General features: G+C 47.1%; 1 protein-coding gene across 1 annotated transcript in view; it reads left to right on the top strand.

Moving 5' to 3' along the window:
- The first annotated feature begins 552 nt into the window (after positions 1 to 552).
- Positions 553 to 20,944, top strand: part of LOC141073459 (prostasin-like) — a 52,021-nt gene continuing 31,629 nt past the window's right edge. Inside the window, exons 1-2 of the mRNA XM_073560691.1 lie at positions 553 to 719; positions 12,219 to 12,423. Coding sequence (XP_073416792.1) covers positions 686 to 719; positions 12,219 to 12,423 — 239 coding nt within the window. The 5' untranslated portion in view covers positions 553 to 685. The remainder of the gene's footprint in view (positions 720 to 12,218; positions 12,424 to 20,944) is intronic.

Raw genomic sequence — 20,944 nt, 5'->3', positions numbered from 1 at the left:
GAACAGAAGGATGCTGAGCTTTGCAGGGAACCGTACAGACGGGTCGGATGCTTTTCCAGAGTCAGCCAAACCGGGTGGCGGGTGATTTCAAGTCTGGGGCGAAACAGGCAGAAGAAATTGTCATCATGGCGAGGTTAGGCCAGGAAGAAGTCACATTTTGTGAATTTGGAGAAACCACTTGATTTTTTTGTTCTGTTCATTTATTTACATTATTCTTGTTCATTGCAAAAAGTTTTAAAGTTTGTCAACTTTGCCAAATTTGCAATTGAGAGGGCGGGGAGGGATAATTTGTATCAGAATTGTAACTACCAAATAATCGCTCTTACAAAGACTGAGGAGACGCTCTTTATACTCGGGTTATTCGGGTCAGACTCTCGGCACATTCCTTTCTGCTATGACTAATTTTTGTGTGTTGAGACCTGGATCGGTGACTGTAGAGATGACGCTCGGGTCATGAGCACAGGTGACTCTGTAACGTCTCTGCTGCTCTGTGATGCCAACAAGTTCATTTCCTTACACTTATACTGAGTAAGTTAAGAGGAGACATCCTATCCTCTGGCACCAAGGGCAGGTTGAGCCACATTCCAGGATACTGCACGTCCAAAGAACTAAATAGGTCAGTAGAAAGAGGACAAAGACAAGGTCCAACCTCTGCAGATCTTCTCACAGCTGCACCGCGGAGAAGATGAGGAGACTCCTGTTCAGCCTTCTGCTGTCTGGTGAGTTAATGATGATCATATAAAAAGTAATGTTATTTTAAGATTATTGATACATTTATATGGTATAATGTTATTGTTTATAAATCACAGTCTTCATTATATATCGGGGGTCTTACCAACAAAGTGTTGAATACAAGACAATGAATCACCTGATTCCTTGCACATTCTGCACCTGCCATCGTCACAATACTTTTCTATCCTGGCTATTACGGCGTTTATTCACATCGTCTGCTCTTCTGCAGCTTGTTTTAGCCCTTCAGTTTCTTTTCTCAAATTTCCATACATAAGCCATAGCCATGTGTGTTAAAAGGTAACGTCCCCCTGATCTTTGTCTGTGATAGAGAAAAATTAAAAAAAATCATAAAGTCAACTCGAGAGAGGGGACATATCACCCTCACATCGATCATATGGGATTAATTGTGGCTGAGGAAGAGAGAAACTAATAATAATTGGGGGAGTGAGAGAGTGCGGAGACTTCAACCTTCATTGAGGTAGGGGTCTCCTGCAGTGTCCGGGTAATTACAACAGAAGGTTTGTTCTGGGAAAAAGACACAAAGACTGAGATTTGTGTAGGTAGAGGCGGAGAAGTACACTTACCAGACATACAGGGTTAAGGTCCGGGGACTGGGCTGGCTACTCCATAACCTCAATGTGGTTGGGCTAGAATCAAGATTTTGCTCATTTACTGATGTGATTATGGTCGTTGTCTTGTTGAAACCCCCATTTGAAGGGCATATCCTCTTCAGTGTAAGGCAATGTGACCTCTTCAAGTATTTTAATATATGCAAACTGGTCCATGATCCCTGGTGTGCGGTAAACAGGTCCAGCCCCATAGTAAGAAAAACATGCCCAAATGATACTTCCGCCATGCTTCATTGTCTGCAGAGTGTACTGTGGCTTGTATGCAGAGTTTGGGTTCGTCTGATGAACTGTCTGCTGCCCTTGGACCCAAAAAGAACAATTTTACTTTCCTCAGGCCACAGAATGTTTCTCCATACACTTCAGTACATCTATTTTTTACCAGTGGGACTTTGCGGGGACATCTTGCTTAGAGATCAGACATTATTGTCACACAGGCGTCTTCTGTCACAGTCCTCACAGGTAACGTGAGACTGTCTGTGATCATCCTGGAGCCGATCAAAGTTAACGTGAGACTGTCTGTTATCATCCTGGAGCCAATCACAGGTAACGTCAGACTGTCTGTGATCATCCTGGAGCCGATCATTGGTAACGTGAGACTGTCTGTGATCATCCTGGAGCCGAGCACAGGTAACGTCAGACTGTCTGTGATCATCCTGGAGCCGATCATTGGTAACGTGAGACTGTCTGTGATCATCCTGGAGCCGATCACTGGTAACGTGAGACTGTCTGTGATCATCCTGGAGCCGAGCACAGGTAACGTCAGACTGTCTGTGATCATCCTGGAGCCGATCATTGGTAACGTGAGACTGTCTGTGATCATCCTGGAGCCGATCACTGGTAACGTGAGACTGTCTGTGATCATCCTGGAGCCGATCATTGTTAACGTGAGACTGTGATCATCCTGGAGCCGATCACTGGTAACGTGAGACTGTCTGCTATCATCCTGGAGCCAATCACAGGTAATGTGAGACTATCTGTGATCATCCTGGAGCCGATCACTGGTAATGTGAGACTGTCTGTGATAACCCTGGAGCCAATCATTGGTAACATGAGACTGTCTGTGATCATCCTGGAGCCAATCACAGGTAACGTGAGACTGTCTGTGATCATCCTGGAGCCGATCACAGGTAACGTGAGACTGTCTGTGATCATCCTGGAGACGATCACAGGTAACGTGAGACTGTCTGTGATCATCCTGGAGCCGATCATTGGTAACGTGAGACTGTCTGTGATCATCCTGGAGCCGATCACTGGTAACGTGAGACTGTCTGTGATCATCCTGGAGCCAATCACAGGTCTCGTGAGACTGTCTGTGATCATCCTGGAGCCGATCATTGGTAACGTGAGACTGTCTGTGATCATCCTGGAGCCAATCACAGGTCTCGTGAGACTGTCTGTGAGCATCCTGGAGCCGATCATTGGTAACGTGAGTCTGTCTGTGATCATCCTGGAGCCGATCATTGGTAACGTGAGACTGTCTGTGATCATCCTGGAGCCAATCACAGGTCTCGTGAGACTGTCTGTGATCATCCTGGAGCCGATCATTGGTAACGTGAGACTGTCTGTGATCATCCTGGAGCCGATCACTGGTACCATGAGACTGTGATCATCCTGGAGCCGATCACTGGTAACGTGAGACTGTCTGTGATCATCCTGGAGCCCATCATTGGTAACGTGAGACTGTCTGTGATCATCCTGGAGCCGAACATTGGTAACGTGAGACTGTCTGTGATCATCCTGGAGCCGATCATTGGTAACGTGAGACTGTGATCATCCTGGAGCCGGTCATTGGTAATGTGAGACTGTCTGTGATCATCCTGGAGCCGATCACAGGTAGCTTGAGACTGTCTGTGATCATCCTGGAGCCGATCACAGGTAACGTGAGACTGTCTGTGATCATCCTGGAGCCAATCACAGGTCTCGTGAGACTGTCTGTGATCATCCTGGAGCCGATCATTGGTAACGTGAGACTGTCTGTGATCATCCTGGAGCCGATCACTGGTAACGTGAGACTGTGATCATCCTGGAGCCGATCACTGGTAACGTGAGACTGTCTGTGATCATCCTGGAGCCAATCACAGGTCTCGTGAGACTGTCTGTAATCATCCTGGAGCCGATCATTGGTAACGTGAGACTGTCTGTGATCATCCTGGAGCCGATCATTGGTAACGTGAGACTGTCTGTGATCATCCTGGAGCCGATCACTGGTAACGTGAGACTGTGATCATCCTGGAGCCGATCACTGGTAACGTGAGACTGTCTGTGATCATCCTGGAGCCGATCACAGGTAACGTGAGACTGTGATCATCCTCGAGCCGATCACTGGTAACGTGAGACTGTCTGTGATCATCCTGGAGCTGATCATTGGTAACATGAGACTGTCTGTGATCACCCTGGAGCTGATCATTGATAACGTGAGACTCTCTGTTATCATCCTGGAGCCGATCACAGGTAACGTGAGACTGTCTGTTATCATCCTGGAGCCGATCACTGGTAACGTGAGACTGTCTGTGATCATCCTCGAACCGATCACAGGTAACGTGAGACTGTGATCATCCTGGAGCCGATCATTTGTAACGTGAGACTGTCTGTGATCATCCTGAAGCCGATCACAGGTAACGTGAGACTGTCTGTGATCATCCTGGAGCCGATCACAGGTAACGTGAGACTGTCTGTGATCATCCTGGAGCCGATCACTGGTAACGTGAGACTGTCTGTGATCATCCTGGAGCCGATCACAGGTAATGTGAGACAGTCTGTGATCATCCTGGAGCCAATCACAGGTAACGTGAGACTGTATGTGATCATCCTGGAGCCGATCACAGGTAACGTGAGACTGTCTGTAATCATCTTGGAGCCGATCATTGGTAACGTGAGACTGTCTGTGATCATCCTGGAGCCGATCACAGGTAACGTGAGACTGTCTGTGATCATCTTGGAGCCGATCATTGGTAACGTGAGACTGTCTGTGATCATCCTGGAGCCGACCACAGGTAACGTGAGACTGTCTGTAATCATCCTGGAGCCGATCACAGGTAATGTGAGACTGTCTGTGATCATCCTGGAGCCGATCACAGGTAACATGAGACTGTCTGTAATCATCCTGGAGCCGATCACAGGTAACGTGAGACTGTCTGTGATCATCCTGGAGCCGATCACTGGTAGCGTGAGACGGTCTGTGATCATCCTGGAGCCGATCACAGGTAACGTGAGACTGTCTGTGATCATCCTGGAGCCGATCACAGGTAACGTGAGACAGTCTGTGATCATCTTGGAGCCGATCATTGGTAACGTGAGACTGTCTGTGATCATCCTGGAGCCGATCACAGGTAACGTGAGACTGTCTGTGATCATCCTGGAGCCGATCACAGGTAACGTGAGACTGTCTGTGATCATCTTGGAGCCGATCATTGGTAACGTGAGACTGTCTGTAATCATCCTGGAGCCGATCACAGGTAACGTGAGACTGTCTGTGATCATCTTGGAGCCGATCATTGGTAACGTGAGACTGTCTGTGATCATCCTGGAGCCGATCACCGGTAACGTGAGACTGTCTGTGATCATCTTGGAGCCGATCATTGGTAACGTGAGACTGTCTGTGATCATCCTGGAGCCGATCACAGGTAACATGAGACTGTCTGTAATCATCCTGGAGCCGATCACTGGTAACGTGAGACTGTGATCATCCTGGAGCCGATCACAGGTAACGTGAGACTGTCTGTGATCATCCTGGAGCCGATCACTGGTAACGTGAGACTGTGATCATCCTGGAGCCGATCACAGGTAACGTGAGACTGTCTGTGATCATCCTGGAGCCGATCACAGGTAACGTGAGACTGTCGGTGATCATCCTGGAGCTGATCACAGGTAACGTGAGACTGTCTGTGATCATCTTGGAGCCGATCATTGGTAACGTGAGACTGTCTGTAATCATCCTGGAGCCGAACACAGGTAACGTGGGACTGTCTGTGATCATCTTGGAGCCGATCATTGGTAACGTGAGACTGTCTGTGATCATCCTGGAGCCGATCACCGGTAACGTGAGACTGTCTGTGATCATCTTGGAGCCGATCATTGGTAACGTGAGACTGTCTGTAATCATCCTGGAGCCGATCACAGGTAACGTGAGACTGTCTGTGATCATCCTGGAGCCGATCACAGGTAACATGAGACTGTCTGTAATCATCCTGGAGCCGATCACTGGTAACGTGAGACTGTGATCATCCTGGAGCCGATCACAGGTAACATGAGACTGTCTGTGATCATCCTGGAGCCGATCACTGGTAACGTGAGACTGTGATCATCCTGGAGCCGATCACAGGTAACGTGAGACTGTCTGTAATCATCCTGGAGCCGATCACTGGTAACGTGAGACTGTCTGTGATCATCCTGAAGCTGATCACAGGTAACGTGAGACTGTCTGTGATCATCCTGGAGCCGATCACAGGTAACGTGAGACTGTCTGTAGTCATCCTGGAGCCGATCACAGGTAATGTGAGACTGTCTGTGATCATCCTGAAGCTGATCACTGGTGACATGAGACTGTCTGTAATCATCCTGGAGCCGATCACAGGTAACGTGAGACTGTAATCATCCTGGAGCCGATCACTGGTAACGTGAGACTGTCTGTGATCATCCTGGAGCCGATCATTGGTAACGTGAGACTGTCTGTGATCATCCTGGAGCCGATCACTGGTAACGTGAGACTGTCTGTGATCATCCTGAAGCTGATCACAGGTAACGTGAGACTGTCTGTAATCATCCTGGAGCTGATCACAGGTAATGTGAGACTGTCTGTGATCATCCTGGAGCCGATCACAGGTAACATGAGACTGTCTGTGATCATCCTGGAGCCGATCACAGGTAACGTGAGACTGTCTCTGACCATCCTGGAGCCGATCACTGGTAACGTGAGACTGTCTGTGATCATCCTGGAGCCGATCACAGGTAACGTGAGACTGTCTGTGATCATCCTGGAGCCGATCATTGGTAACGTGAGACTGTCTGTGATCATCCTGGAGCCGATCACTGGTAACGTGAGACTGTCTGTGATCATCCTGGAGCCAATCACAGGTCTCGTGAGACTGTCTGTGATCATCCTGGAGCCGATCTTTGGTAATGTGAGACTGTCTTTGATCATCCTGGAGCCAATCACAGGTCTCGTGAGACTGTCTGTGATCATCCTGGAGCCGATCATTGGTAACGTGAGTCTGTCTGTGATCATCCTGTAGCCGATCATTGGTAACGTGAGACTGTCTGTGATCATCCTGGAGCCAATCACAGGTCTCGTGAGACTGTCTGTGATCATCCTGGAGCCGATCATTGGTAACGTGAGACTGTCTGTGATCATCCTGGAGCCGATCACTGGTAACGTGAGACTGTGATCATCCTGGAGCCGATCACTGGTAACGTGAGACTGTCTGTGATCATCCTGGAGCCCATCATTGGTAACGTGAGACTGTCTGTGATCATCCTGGAGCCGAACATTGGTAACGTGAGACTGTCTGTGATCATCCTGGAGCCGATCATTGGTAATGTGAGACTGTGATCATCCTGGAGCCGGTCATTGGTAATGTGAGACTGTCTGTGATCATCCTGGAGCCGATCACAGGTAGCTTGAGACTGTCTGTGATCATCCTGGAGCCGATCACAGGTAACGTGTGACTGTCTGTGATCATCCTGGAGCCGATCACAGGTAACGTGAGACTGTCTGTGATCATCCTGGAGCCAATCACAGGTCTTGTGAGACTGTCTGTGATCATCCTGGAGCCGATCACTGGTAATGTGAGACTGTCTGTGATCATCCTGGAGCCGATCATTGGTAACGTGAGACTGTCTGTGATCATCCTGGAGCCGATCACTGGTAACGTGAGACTGTGATCATCCTGGAGCTGATCACTGGTAACGTGAGACTGTCTGTGATCATCCTGGAGCCGATCACAGGTAACGTGAGACTGTCTGTTATCATCCTGGAGCCGATCATTGGTAACGTGAGACTGTCTGTGATCATCCTCGAGCCGATCACTGGTAACGTGAAACTGTCTGTGATCATCCTGGAGCTGATCATTGGTAACATGAGACTGTCTGTGATCACCCTGGAGCTGATCATTGATAACGTGAGACTGTCTGTTATCATCCTGTAGCCGATCACAGGTAACGTGAGACTGTCTGTTATCATCCTGGAGTTGATCATTGGTAACGTGAGACTGTCTGTGATCATCCTCGAACCGATCACAGGTAACGTGAGACTGTGATCATCCTGGAGCCGATCATTTGTAACGTGAGACTGTCTGTGATCATCCTGGAGCCGATCACAGGTAACGTGAGACTGTCTGTGATCATCCTGGAGCCGATCACAGGTAACGTGAGACTGTCTGTGATCATCCTGGAGCCGATCACTGGTAACGTGAGACTGTCTGTGATCATCCTGGAGCCGATCACAGGTAGCGTGAGACTGTCTGTGATCATCCTGGAGCCAATCACAGGTAACGTGAGACTGTATGTGATCATCCTGGAGCCGATCACAGGTAACGTGAGACTGTCTGTGATCATCTTGGAGCCGATCATTGGTAACGTGAGACTGTCTGTGATCATCTTGGAGCCGATCATTGGTAACGTGAGACTGTCTGTGATCATCCTGTAGCCGATCACAGGTAACGTGAGACTGTCTGTGATCATCCTGGAGCCGATCACAGGTAACGTGAGACTGTCTGTGATCATCTTGGAGCCGATCATTGGTAACGTGAGACTGTCTGTAATCATCCTGGAGCCGATCACAGGTAACGTGAGACTGTCTGTGATCATCTTGGAGCCGATCATTGGTAACGTGAGACTGTCTGTGATCATCCTGGAGCCGATCACAGGTAACGTGAGACTGTCTGTTATCATCCTGGAGCCGATCATTGGTAACGTGAGACTGTCTGTGATCATCCTCGAGCCGATCACTGGTAACGTGAAACTGTCTGTGATCATCCTGGAGCTGATCATTGGTAACATGAGACTGTCTGTGATCACCCTGGAGCTGATCATTGATAACGTGAGACTGTCTGTTATCATCCTGTAGCCGATCACAGGTAACGTGAGACTGTCTGTTATCATCCTGGAGTTGATCATTGGTAACGTGAGACTGTCTGTGATCATCCTCGAACCGATCACAGGTAACGTGAGACTGTGATCATCCTGGAGCCGATCATTTATAACGTGAGACTGTCTGTGATCATCCTGGAGCCGATCACAGGTAACGTGAGACTGTCTGTGATCATCCTGGAGCCGATCACAGGTAACGTGAGACTGTCTGTGATCATCCTGGAGCCGATCACTGGTAACGTGAGACTGTCTGTGATCATCCTGGAGCCGATCACAGGTAGCGTGAGACTGTCTGTGATCATCCTGGAGCCAATCACAGGTAACGTGAGACTGTATGTGATCATCCTGGAGCCGATCACAGGTAACGTGAGACTGTCTGTGATCATCTTGGAGCCGATCATTGGTAACGTGAGACTGTCTGTGATCATCTTGGAGCCGATCATTGGTAACGTGAGACTGTCTGTGATCATCCTGTAGCCGATCACAGGTAACGTGAGACTGTCTGTGATCATCCTGGAGCCGATCACAGGTAACGTGAGACTGTCTGTGATCATCTTGGAGCCGATCATTGGTAACGTGAGACTGTCTGTAATCATCCTGGAGCCGATCACAGGTAACGTGAGACTGTCTGTGATCATCTTGGAGCCGATCATTGGTAACGTGAGACTGTCTGTGATCATCCTGGAGCCGATCACAGGTAACGTGAGACTGTCTGTGATCATCCTGGAGCCGATCACCGGTAGCGTGAGACTGTCTGTGATCATCTTGGAGCCGATCATTGGTAACGTGAGACTGTCTGTAATCATCCTGGAGCCGATCACAGGTAACGTGAGACTGTCTGTGATCATCCTGGAGCCGATCACAGGTAACATGAGACTGTCTGTAATCATCCTGGAGCCGATCACTGGTAACGTGAGACTGTGATCATCCTGGAGCCGATCACAGGTAACGTGAGACTGTCTGTGATCATCCTGGAGCCGATCACTGGTAACGTGAGACTGTGATCATCCTGGAGCCGATCACAGGTAACGTGAGACTGTCTGTGATCATCCTGGAGCTGATCACAGGTAACGTGAGACTGTCTGTGATCATCCTGGAGCCGGTCACAGGTAACGTGAGACTGTCTGTGATCATCTTGGAGCCGATCATTGGTAACGTGAGACTGTCTGTAATCATCCTGGAGCCGATCACAGGTAACGTGAGACTGTCTGTGATCATCTTGGAGCCGATCATTGGTAACGTGAGACTGTCTGTGATCATCCTGGAGCCGATCACAGGTAACGTGAGACTGTCTGTGATCATCCTGGAGCCGATCACCGGTAACGTGAGACTGTCTGTGATCATCTTGGAGCCGATCATTGGTAACGTGAGACTGTCTGTAATCATCCTGGAGCCGATCACAGGTAACGTGAGACTGTCTGTGATCATCCTGGAGCCGATCACAGGTAACATGAGACTGTCTTTAATCATCCTGGAGCCGATCACTGCTAACGTGAGACTGTGATCATCCTGGAGCCGATCACAGGTAACGTGAGACTGTCTGTGATCATCCTGGAGCCGATCACTGGTAACGTGAGACTGTGATCATCCTGGAGCCGATCACAGGTAACGTGAGACTGTCTGTAATCATCCTGGAGCCGATCACTGGTAACGTGAGACTGTCTGTGATCATTCTGAAGCTGATCACAGGTAACGTGAGACTGTCTGTGATCATCCTGGAGCCGATCACAGGTAACGTGAGACTGTCTGTAATCATCCTGGAGCCGATCACAGGTAATGTGAGACTGTCTGTGATCATCCTGAAGCTGATCACTGGTGACATGAGACTGTCTGTAATCATCCTGGAGCCGATCACAGGTAACGTGAGACTGTAATCATCCTGGAGCCGATCACTGGTAACGTGAGACTGTCTGTGATCATCCTGGAGCCGATCATTGGTAACCTGAGACTGTCTGTGATCATCCTGGAGCCGATCACTGGTAACGTGAGACTGTCTGTGATCATCCTGGAGCCGATCACTGGTAACGTGAGACTGTCTGTGATCATCCTGGAGCCGATCACTGGTAACGTGAGACTGTCTGTGATCATCCTGAAGCTGATCACAGGTAACGTGAGACTGTCTGTAATCATCCTGGAGCTGATCACAGGTAATGTGAGACTGTCTGTGATCATCCTGGAGCCGATCACAGGTAACATGAGACTGTCTGTGATCATCCTGGAGCCGATCACAGGTAACGTGAGACTGTCTCTGATCATCCTGGAGCCGATCACTGGTAATGTGAGACTGTCTGTGATCATCCTGGAGCCGATCACTGGTAACGTGAGACTGTGATCATCCTGGAGCCGATCATTGACTGAGCCTTTTCCATTCTTCCATCCATTATAATGGTCGTCTCGAATGAACCATATTTCTCAGGCTTTCCAGGAGAAATGCATGTACACCATGTCCTGGCCTCACCCTTATATAAGTGGCACCGCATTCCCCCCTGCCTCTTCTCAGTATGATTGACCTCACTGATTGATCTCCACACTGATATTATTGTGATCACCGCATGTCAATTAATGATTCTAATACACAGACTCAGGATCCTGCAGATCAGGAATGCGGAGTCTGGGGGTTTTCTTAGAATCCAATGCACCAACTGGTAAATTGTGTGACATGTGGTGAAATAATTTACACCAAAGACACTGACTAATCTAGTTAATGATAATCAACTGCTATTATTATGAACACTACTGTAAGCTTTCTCTGATCAAAGCAGACTTTTTGGAGCCAGTGGTCAGTAATGAAAATTGAGGTTTGCATTGATTCGATATTTATGGAAGATATATCTTTGGCGTCATATGAAGAAACGAATATAACACATTCACTCACATCACCGTAAGGCCATTCTAACACCTCAAACTTAATATCGGTCAAATGGATGATGCTATCCATGCCATATTTCATCTTTATATAAAGGTAAAATTGCGATAATAAACACAATGACAATATCTACCACCTAGGACCTCTAGGGGTGAAAATATCCTATAAATTTGCAATCTCATAAAAAGCTAAAGGACCCAGTACATCCCACACCAGCCTCCATTTGAGCTTATCAAGGGTAGGTATGTGCACATAACCTTCAGGTAATAAAAACCAGTATTTGGGGTTGGTCAGGTTTAGTATTTTCCTTTTGTTATCCTTTTTATTTTTTGTAATTGTATATAACATATTGTTTTGTTCCCATTTTGCATCATCTTTGTATATTTTTTATAAACACTGCCTACCTTTCTGGATTGCTATGTATGCCGCACCCCTGAAGTCATACACTATGTATAACGCTTGTCCATTCGGCTTGTATAAATGATTGGTGGTGGCAGATGGTGCCTCCTTTTGTTATTGTGGAGCTGGCAGTGACCGTGTCAGGGTATATTTTGTAACACTAGCATTACTGCATGCCTCTTCTCCGTCCACCAAGGACGCTAAGTTACACACTGGCCAGGCCACCCTGCTGTGTCTTCTGCTTTGACTCCCATGTCCCATGTCTTAAAGAGACAGCGTGCACACTCCTAGTTTTTCTCCAGCCAATAGCTGGGAAGCACTTCATACTTAAGGCAACTCCACTTGTTGGGAGGTGCCTGAGCAATAATTGTAGTTAATAAGCCTTTAAGCTGCTAGCTTGTTATCAGGTCCCTGTACCTGTCCAGTTAAATCTGTACCACTACCAGTTTTATTTCCAGTGTGCATTTCTCTGTTGCGTCACTCTTTTTTTGTATTGTTCTTCCCAGTCCTCCCAGCAGTGGTTTTCCTCAACCCGCTGCTTCCCCCGACCTGTGGCTCCCCCGCTGGCATGAGAAGGATAGCCGGAGGAACGGATGCAGCAGAAGGAGCCTGGCCCTGGCAAGTCAGTGTATTGTACCGCGGGGGACCGGTGTGCGGAGGATCCCTGATCTCTGACCAATGGGTGCTGAGTGCCGCACATTGTTTCACCCAGTGAGTGCCACACACTGTGTTTTATAGAAGTCATCATCAGTCATGCAGGGGACAATGTTCTGCTGAGCCGTGTATCTAATCCTATCCTGTGTGATACTGACTGCTGAGCCGTGTATCTAATCCTATCCTGTGTGATACTGACTGCTGAGCCGTGTATCTAATACTCTCCTGTGTGATACTGACTGCTGAGCCGTGTATCTAATCCTATCCTGTGTGATACTGACTGCTGAGCCGTGTATCTAATCCTCTCCTGTGTGATACTGACTGCTGAGCTGTGTATCTAATCATCTCCTGTGTAATACTGACTGCTGAGCCGTGTATCTAATCCTATCCTGTGTGATACTGACTGCTGAGCTGTGTATCTAATACTCTCCTGTGTGATACTGACTGCTGAACCGTGTATCTAATCCTCTCCTGTGTGATACTGACTGCTGAGCTGTGTATCTAATCCTCTCCTGTGTGATACTGACTGCTGAGCCGTGTATCTAATCCTCTACTGTGTGATACTGACTGCTGATCCGTGTATCTAATCCTCTCCTGTGTGACACTGTCTGCTGAGCTGTGTATCTAATCCTATCCTGTGTGTTACTGACTGCTGAGTCGTGTATCTAATCCTCTCCTGTGTGATACTGACTGCTGAGCCGTGTATCTAATCCTCTCCTGTGTGATACTGACTGCTGAGCTGTGTATCTAATCCTCTCCTGTGTGATACTGACTGCTGAGCCGTGTATCTAATCCTCTCCTGTGTAATACTGACTGCTGAGCCGTGTATCTAATCCTCTCCTGTGTGATACTGACTGCTGAGTCATGTATCTAATCCTCTCCTGTGTGATTCTGACTGCTGAGTCGTGTATCTAATCCTATCCTGTGTGATACTGACTGCTGAGCCGTGTATCTAATCCTATCCTGTGTGATACTGACTGCTGAGCCGTGTATCTAATCCTCTCCTGTGTGATACTGACTGCTGAGTCATGTATCTAATCCTCTCCTGTGTGATTCTGACTGCTGAGTCGTGTATCTAATCCTATCCTGTGTGATACTGACTGCTGAGCCGTGTATCTAATCCTCTCCTGTGTGACACTGACTGCTGAGTCGTGTATCTAATCCTATCCTGTGTGATACTGACTGCTGAGCCGTGTATCTAATCCTCTCCTGTGTGATACTGACTGCTGAGTCATGTATCTAATCCTCTCCTGTGTGATTCTGACTGCTGAGTCGTGTATCTAATCCTCTCCTGTATGATACTGACTGCTGAGCCGTGTATCTAATCCTATCCTGTGTGATACTGACTGCTGAGCCGTGTATCTCATCCTGGAAATCCATGTGCACAAGGGACAACACCAAGGCAATTTTGGACGCTCGTGACCTCGGAGCCTTCTGGCAGCACTGCCTTAAATACGAGAGTATTGGTCATACGAATCACTGCATGGGCTCTGGAATGAGTCCAGAAATCATTATCTCTGATCACTGGTCGCCGTGCATTTTTCAGTGCTATTATGTTAAGATAAAGCCATAAATCCTCAGAATTCAGAATTCTGCCATCTTGTCTGAGCCAAAGCTCATTTCTAATGGATTGAGGCAAAATGCAAAACTGTTCTGTAGTCACACGAATCAGAATGTGAATTTCTTTGTGGAAACTTAGGACACCGTGTCCGGCATTCTCATTCGGAGAGGGAACATCCACCTTATCAAGGAGCCGGACCATACACTGTCCTCATACACTGAGACATGTAGCTAAACCCCCTGTCTTCTTTACGAAAAGAGGCTGTAAAATTGTGACCTTCTTTTATTGATTGCAGATGTGACAGGAAAGGGTGAAACTATAGGATGCAATAACAGGAGCATTTCAGAATATATAACTGCACAGAACATAAAATACAGATAATCTGCAATACACAGTAACATGAGGTAATACATAGGTAACATGAGGTAATACATAGGTGCTATGAGGTAATACATAGGTACCATGAGGTAATTCATAGGTGCTATGAGGTAATACATAGGTTCCATGAGGTAATACAAAGGTAACATGAGGTAATACATAGGTGCCATGAGGTAATACATAGGTGCCATGAGGTAATACATAGGTTCCATGAGGTAATACATAGGTAACATGAGGTAATACATAGGTGCCATGAGGTAATACATAGGTTCCATGAGGTAATACATAGGTAACATGAGGTAATACATAGGTACTATGAGGTAATACATAGGTAACATGAGGTAATACATAGGTGCCATGAGGTAATACATAGGTACCGTGAGGTAATACATAGGTAACATGAGGTAATACATAGGTACCTTGAGGTAATACATAGGTAACATGAGCTAATACATAGGTGTCATGAGGTAATACATAGGTACCGTGAGGTAATACATAGATACCATGAGGTAATACATAGGTACCGTGAGGTAATACATAGGTACTATGAGGTAATACATAGGTAACATGAGGTAATACATAGGTACTATGAGGTAATACATAGGTAACATGAGGTAATACATAGGTGCCATGAGGTAATACATAGGTACCGTGAGGTAATACATAGGTAACATGAGGTAATGCATAGGTACCTTGAGGTAATACATAGGTAACATGAGCTAATACATAGGTGCCATGAGGTAATACATAGGTTTCATGAGGTAATACATAGGTAACATGAGGTAATACATAGGTAACGTGAGGCAATACATAGGTACCGTGAGGTAATACATAGGTGCCATGAGGTAATACATAGGTACTATGAGGTAATACATAGGTACCATGAGGTAATACATATGTACTATGAGGTAATACATAGGTGCCATGAGGTAATACATAGGTAACATGAGGTAATACACAGTAACATGAGGTAATACATAGGTACCATGAGGTAATACATAGGTTCCATGAGGTAATACATAGGTACCATGAGGTAATACATAGGTTCCATGAGGTAATACATAGGTACCGTGAGGTAATACATAGGTAACGTGAGGTAATACATAGGTACCGTGAGGTAATACATAGGTGCCATGAGGTAATACATAGGTACTGTGAGGTAATACATAGGTGCCATGAGGTAATACATAGGTACCGTGAGGTAATACATAGGTACCATGAGGTAATACGTAGGTAACGTGAGGTAATACATAGGTTCCTTGAGGTAATACATAGGTAACGTGAGGTAATACATAGGTACCATGAGGTAATACATAGGTAACGTGAGGTAATACATAGGTACCATGAGGTAATACATAGGTAATGTGAGGTAATACATAGGTACCATGAGGCAATACATAGGTAATGTGAGGTAATACATAGGTACCGTGAGGTAATACATAGGTACCGTGAGGTAATACATAGGTACTGTGAGGTAATACATAGGTAACGTGAGGTAATACATAGGTACTATGAGGTAATACATAGGTAACATGAGGTAATACATAGGTACTGTGAGGTAATACATAGGTAACGTGAGGTAATACATAGGTACTGTGAGGTAATACATAGGTGCCATGAGGTAATACATAGGTAACGTGAGGTAATACATAGGTAACATGAGGTAATCCTGGACCAGTCGTGACTTGTATTGTTTAAGATTACTGTACTTGTATGTATTATGTATACCCCTCCTCACATGCAAAGCGCCATGGAATAAATGGCGCTATAATAATAAATAATAATAATAATTAATACTGAGCACTATATAAAGGTGAAAGGACAACATCTCCATCCAGACAACTTCAATTTAAAGGAACATCTTCCATATTTCAGTATTATGATGCTAAACCTCACATTGCCTCTATTAAAGCCAACCAGCCACCTGCAGTTCAGACCTTTCACCAACAGAAAACATTTAGTTAATTGTGAAACTAAGAATGCAGCAAAGGTCCCCAAATTGTGGATCAGCGAGAATATGACATCAGATAAGAAGTGGACGACATGCCTATCCCACAGCTCCAGCAATGGTCTTCTCACAACCCCAGCATGTACAGACTGTTGTATGAAGAGGGGACACACTACACAATCGAGGACACGGCCCGGGCATAATGGTAGACATGGCCATAGCATTATGGTGGACACAGCCTGGGCACAAAGGTGGACACAGCCATAGCATGATGGTGGACACAGCCCAGGCACAACGGTGGACACGGCCTGGGGGGGTATGTGAGGCATTGACCGATGCTATATGTGAGGGTCGCTATGTGTCCGCCAGGATGCACACATAAGCGTATTGAGGCCTACAGGAAGGCAGTGGGGTGGTCCGTTTTCTTCTCGGATGGGTTTTCTGTGCGGCCTACACAGGTTCCTTGTGAAAATAACCCTGCAGCAGAGGATTGGATGTGTCAGTTTGGTTTTGCAAGCATGCAGAGCAGAAGGCTCTGCAGATCTCTAGCTGTTTGAGGCAACACCGAGCCAAGCAGAGCCAAAAGGCCTGGAACCCCTCAGCGTACACGACGGAGCAGTCGCTCACGACAATGGGTCTCGGACACGCACTATCTTTGTTTCCCGGCTGTGATCCGGAGGATCATGTTTACTTTCTTATTGTGAGTACGCTGATCATTAAAAGAGACTTTGTTGTGAACTTTCCTGGGTCACTGCCTGATCTGTCACTGTCACTGCTGCACTACAAATGGTAGATACGGCCATCGCACGATGGTGGACACAGTCTAGGCATAACAGTGGACACGGCCCAGGAAAAATGGTAGATGATGCGGTCACAGCAGGATGATGGACACAACCTGGGCACAATGGTGGACATGGTCCGGCCACATTGGTAGATATGGCCATAGCACAAGGGTGGACACAGTCTGGTCACAATGGTGGACAAGGCCCAGGTACAATGATGGACATGGCCCAGGCACAATGGTAGATACGGCCATAGCATGATGTTGGACACATTCCGGGCACAATGGTGGACATGGCCAAGCACAATGGTGGACACAGCCCGGGCACAATGATGGTCATGGCCCGGGCACAATGGTAGATACGGCCATAGCATGATGTTGGACACATTCTGGGCACAATGGTGGACATGGCCAGGCACAATGGTGGACACAGCCTGGGCACAACGATGGACATGGCCCAGGCACAATGGTAGATATGACCATAGCATGATGTTGGACACAGCCCGGGCACAATGATGGACACTGCCCAGGCACAATGGTAGATACGGCCATAGCATGATGTTGGACACATTCCGGGCACAATGGTGGACATGGCCCAGGCACAATGGTGGATAGAGCCATAGCACGATGGTTGACATAGCCCGGGCACAATGATGGACACGACCCAGGCACAATGGTAGATACGGCCATAGCATGATGTTGGACACATTCTGGGCACAATGGTGGACATGGCCAGGCACAATGGTGGACACAGCCTGGGCACAACGATGGACATGGCCCAGGCACAATGGTAGATATGACCATAGCATGATGTTGGACACAGCCCGGGCACAATGGTGGACATGGCCCAGGCACAATGGTGGATAGAGCCATAGCACGATGGTTGACATAGCCCGGGCACAATGATGGACACGACCCAGGCACAATGGTAGATACAGCCATAGCATGATGTTGGACACAGCCCGGGCACAATGGTGGACATGGCCCAGGCACAATGGTGGATAGAGCCATAGCACGATGGTTGACATAGCCCGGGCACAATGATGGACACGACCCAGGCACAATGGTAGATACGGCCATAGCATGATGTTGGACACATTCTGGTCACAATGGTGGACATGGCCCAGGCACAATGGTAGATATGACCATAGCATGATGTTGGACACATTCCGGGCACAATGGTGGATAGAGCCATAGCACGATGGTTGACACAGCCCGGGCACAATGGTGGACACAGCCCGGGCACAATGATGGACACGACCCAGGCACAATGGCAGATACGGCCATAGCACAGTGGTGTAAACTGCAGGGGCACAGTGGGAGATATGGCCATAGCATAATGGTGGACACAGCCCGGGAACAATGTTGGATACGGCCATAGCACGACGGAAGACAGAGCCCTTGCCAGTACGTTGGTTGAGACGTCCGTCGCAATGGTTGCAAGATGGCAACCATTGCAAATAATGTAGCAACCGTAATACTGCACCAGGCGTTCCTGGGTTCTTAAGCACAGGGGCTGCTATTTGAAATTTAAGCAGCCGGAGCGGAATCTTCAGGCATTTACGAAATGATACGCTACTAGTGAATATCCGATGAAGGTCGATTAGACCAAATGACAATGTATTTGATGGAACATTTGTTGATTTCAATAAAATTCAGTCTTTTTTTAGAGTGCCGGATTCCATATTTTTCTTTTCTTTGGAATTAAGGCTGCTCATTTGCATACTTAGTGGGAAGTAATAGACCCCAGCAGTAAATGTTTGGGAAGTGCCCGATGCTCTGGGTGTGGGCAGAACAATGACTAAGTGCTACGCCCAGATTGTGGCACATATAAACTCTGAGCTATAAAATCTTCTCACCATCGATGCCGGAATGTAGATGTGTCACTCAGTGATATTTCTACAAACGATCACTCTCCTATGAAGCTGCGACATAAATCTGTTCCCTCACATCTACCCTATATTGCAGAATGCACAAACCTGCTCGCGGCTATGACATAGGTGAATGGAATGACGAGCGCAGCGCTGAGTATCTCGTTATTCCTTTATGCTTAAATTATTGTTACTATCCAAAGTTCCATCACCTGACACACAAAGTATCATGTGGCACATAAGTTCCCATGGGCTTTTCTACCACATAAATCCTGTTTTCATTATCTAATACTAGTATACTATTGTGTGCTCTTAGTGTTAGAGAATTACAGAATAGAATTTTTGTGACATTAAAATGATTTTTGCAAATGTTAGTGGTTAATGCTATCTTATTGGCTAAAGGTGAGTTTCAGGCTGCAATCTTCATTTTAAAATATTGATACTCAATTTGCAGCAGCATCTAAGAGCTCTGTGTGTCTCTCCCAGTAATATAGGCTGGATGTGAGGTCTGTGTCTCTCCCAGTAATATAGGCTGGATGTGAGGTCTGTGTCTCTCCCAGTAATATAGGCTGGATGTGAGGTCTGTGTCTCTCCCAGTAATATAGGCTGGATGTGAGGTCTGTGTCTCTCTCCCAGTAATATAGGCTGGATGTGAGGTCTGTGTCTCTCCCAGTAATATAGGCTGGATGTGATGTCTGTGTGTCTCACAGTAATATAGGCTGGATGTGAGGTCTGTGTCTCTCCCAGTAATATAGGCTGGATGTGAGGTCTGTGTCTCTCCCAGTAATATAGGCTGGATGTGAGGTCTGTGTCTCTCCCAGTAATATAGGCTGGATGTGAGGTCTGTGTCTCTCCCAGTAATGTAGGTTGGATGTGAGGTCTGTGTCTCTCCCAGTAATATAGGCTGGATGTGAGGTCTGTGTCTCTCCCAGTAATATAGGCTGGATGTGATGTCTGTGTGTCTCACAGTAATATAGGCTGGATGTGAGGTCTGTGTCTCTCCCAGCAATATAGGCTGGATGTGAGGTCTGTGTCTCTCCCAGTAATAAAGGCTGGATGTGAGGTCTGTGTCTCTCTCAGTAATATAGGCTGGATGTGAGGTATGTGTCTCTCCCAGTAATATAGGCTGGATGTGAGGTCTGTGTGTCTCTCCCAGTAATATAGGCTGGATGTGAGGTCTGTGTGTCTCTCCCAGTAATATAGGCTGGATGTGAGGTCTGTGTCTCTCCCAGTAATATAGGCTGGATGTGAGGTCTGTGTCTCTCCCAGTAATATAGGCTGGATGTGAGGTCTGTGTCTCTCCCAGTAATAAAGGCTGGATGTGAGGTCTGTGTCTCTCTCAGTAATATAGGCTGGATGTGAGGTATGTGTCTCTCCCAGTAATATAGGCTGGATGTGAGGTCTGTGTGTCTCTCCCAGTAATATAGGCTGGATGTGAGGTCTGTGTGTCTCTCCCAGTAATATAGGCTGGATGTGAGATCTGTGTCTCTCCCAGTAATATAGGTTGGATGTGAGGTCTGCATGTCTCTCCCAGTAATATAGGCTGGATGTGAGGTCTGTTTGTCTCTCCCAGTAAAATAGGCTGGATGTGAGGTCTGTGTGTCTCTCCCAGTAATTTAGCCTGGATGTGAGCTCTGTGTGTCTCTCCCAGTAATATAGGCTGGATGTTAGGTCTGTGTCTCTCCCAGTAATCTAGGCTGGATGTGAGGTCTGTGTCTCTCCCAGTAATATAGGCTGGATGTGAGGTCTGTGTGTCTCTCCCAGTAATTTAGCCTGGATGTGAGGTCTGTGTCTCTAAAAGTAATATAGGCTGGATGTGAGGTCTGTGTGTCTCTCCCAGTAATATAGACTGGATGTGAGGTCTGTGTGTCTCACAGTGATATAGGCTGGATGTCAGGTCTGTGTGTCTCCCAGTCATATAGGCTGGATGTGAGGTATGTGTGTCTCTACCAGTAATATAGGCTGGATGTGAGGTCTGTGTGTCTCTTCAACTAATATAGGTTGGATGTGAGGTCTGTGTCTCTCTCCCAGTAATATAG

This window comes from Dendrobates tinctorius, unplaced genomic scaffold (genome assembly GCF_039654945.1).
Source record: "Dendrobates tinctorius isolate UK_male_01 unplaced genomic scaffold, ASM3965494v1 ptg000301l, whole genome shotgun sequence".
NCBI classification, from domain to species: domain Eukaryota; kingdom Metazoa; phylum Chordata; class Amphibia; order Anura; family Dendrobatidae; genus Dendrobates; species Dendrobates tinctorius.
This window is presented reverse-complemented; position numbering and strand designations above follow the sequence as displayed.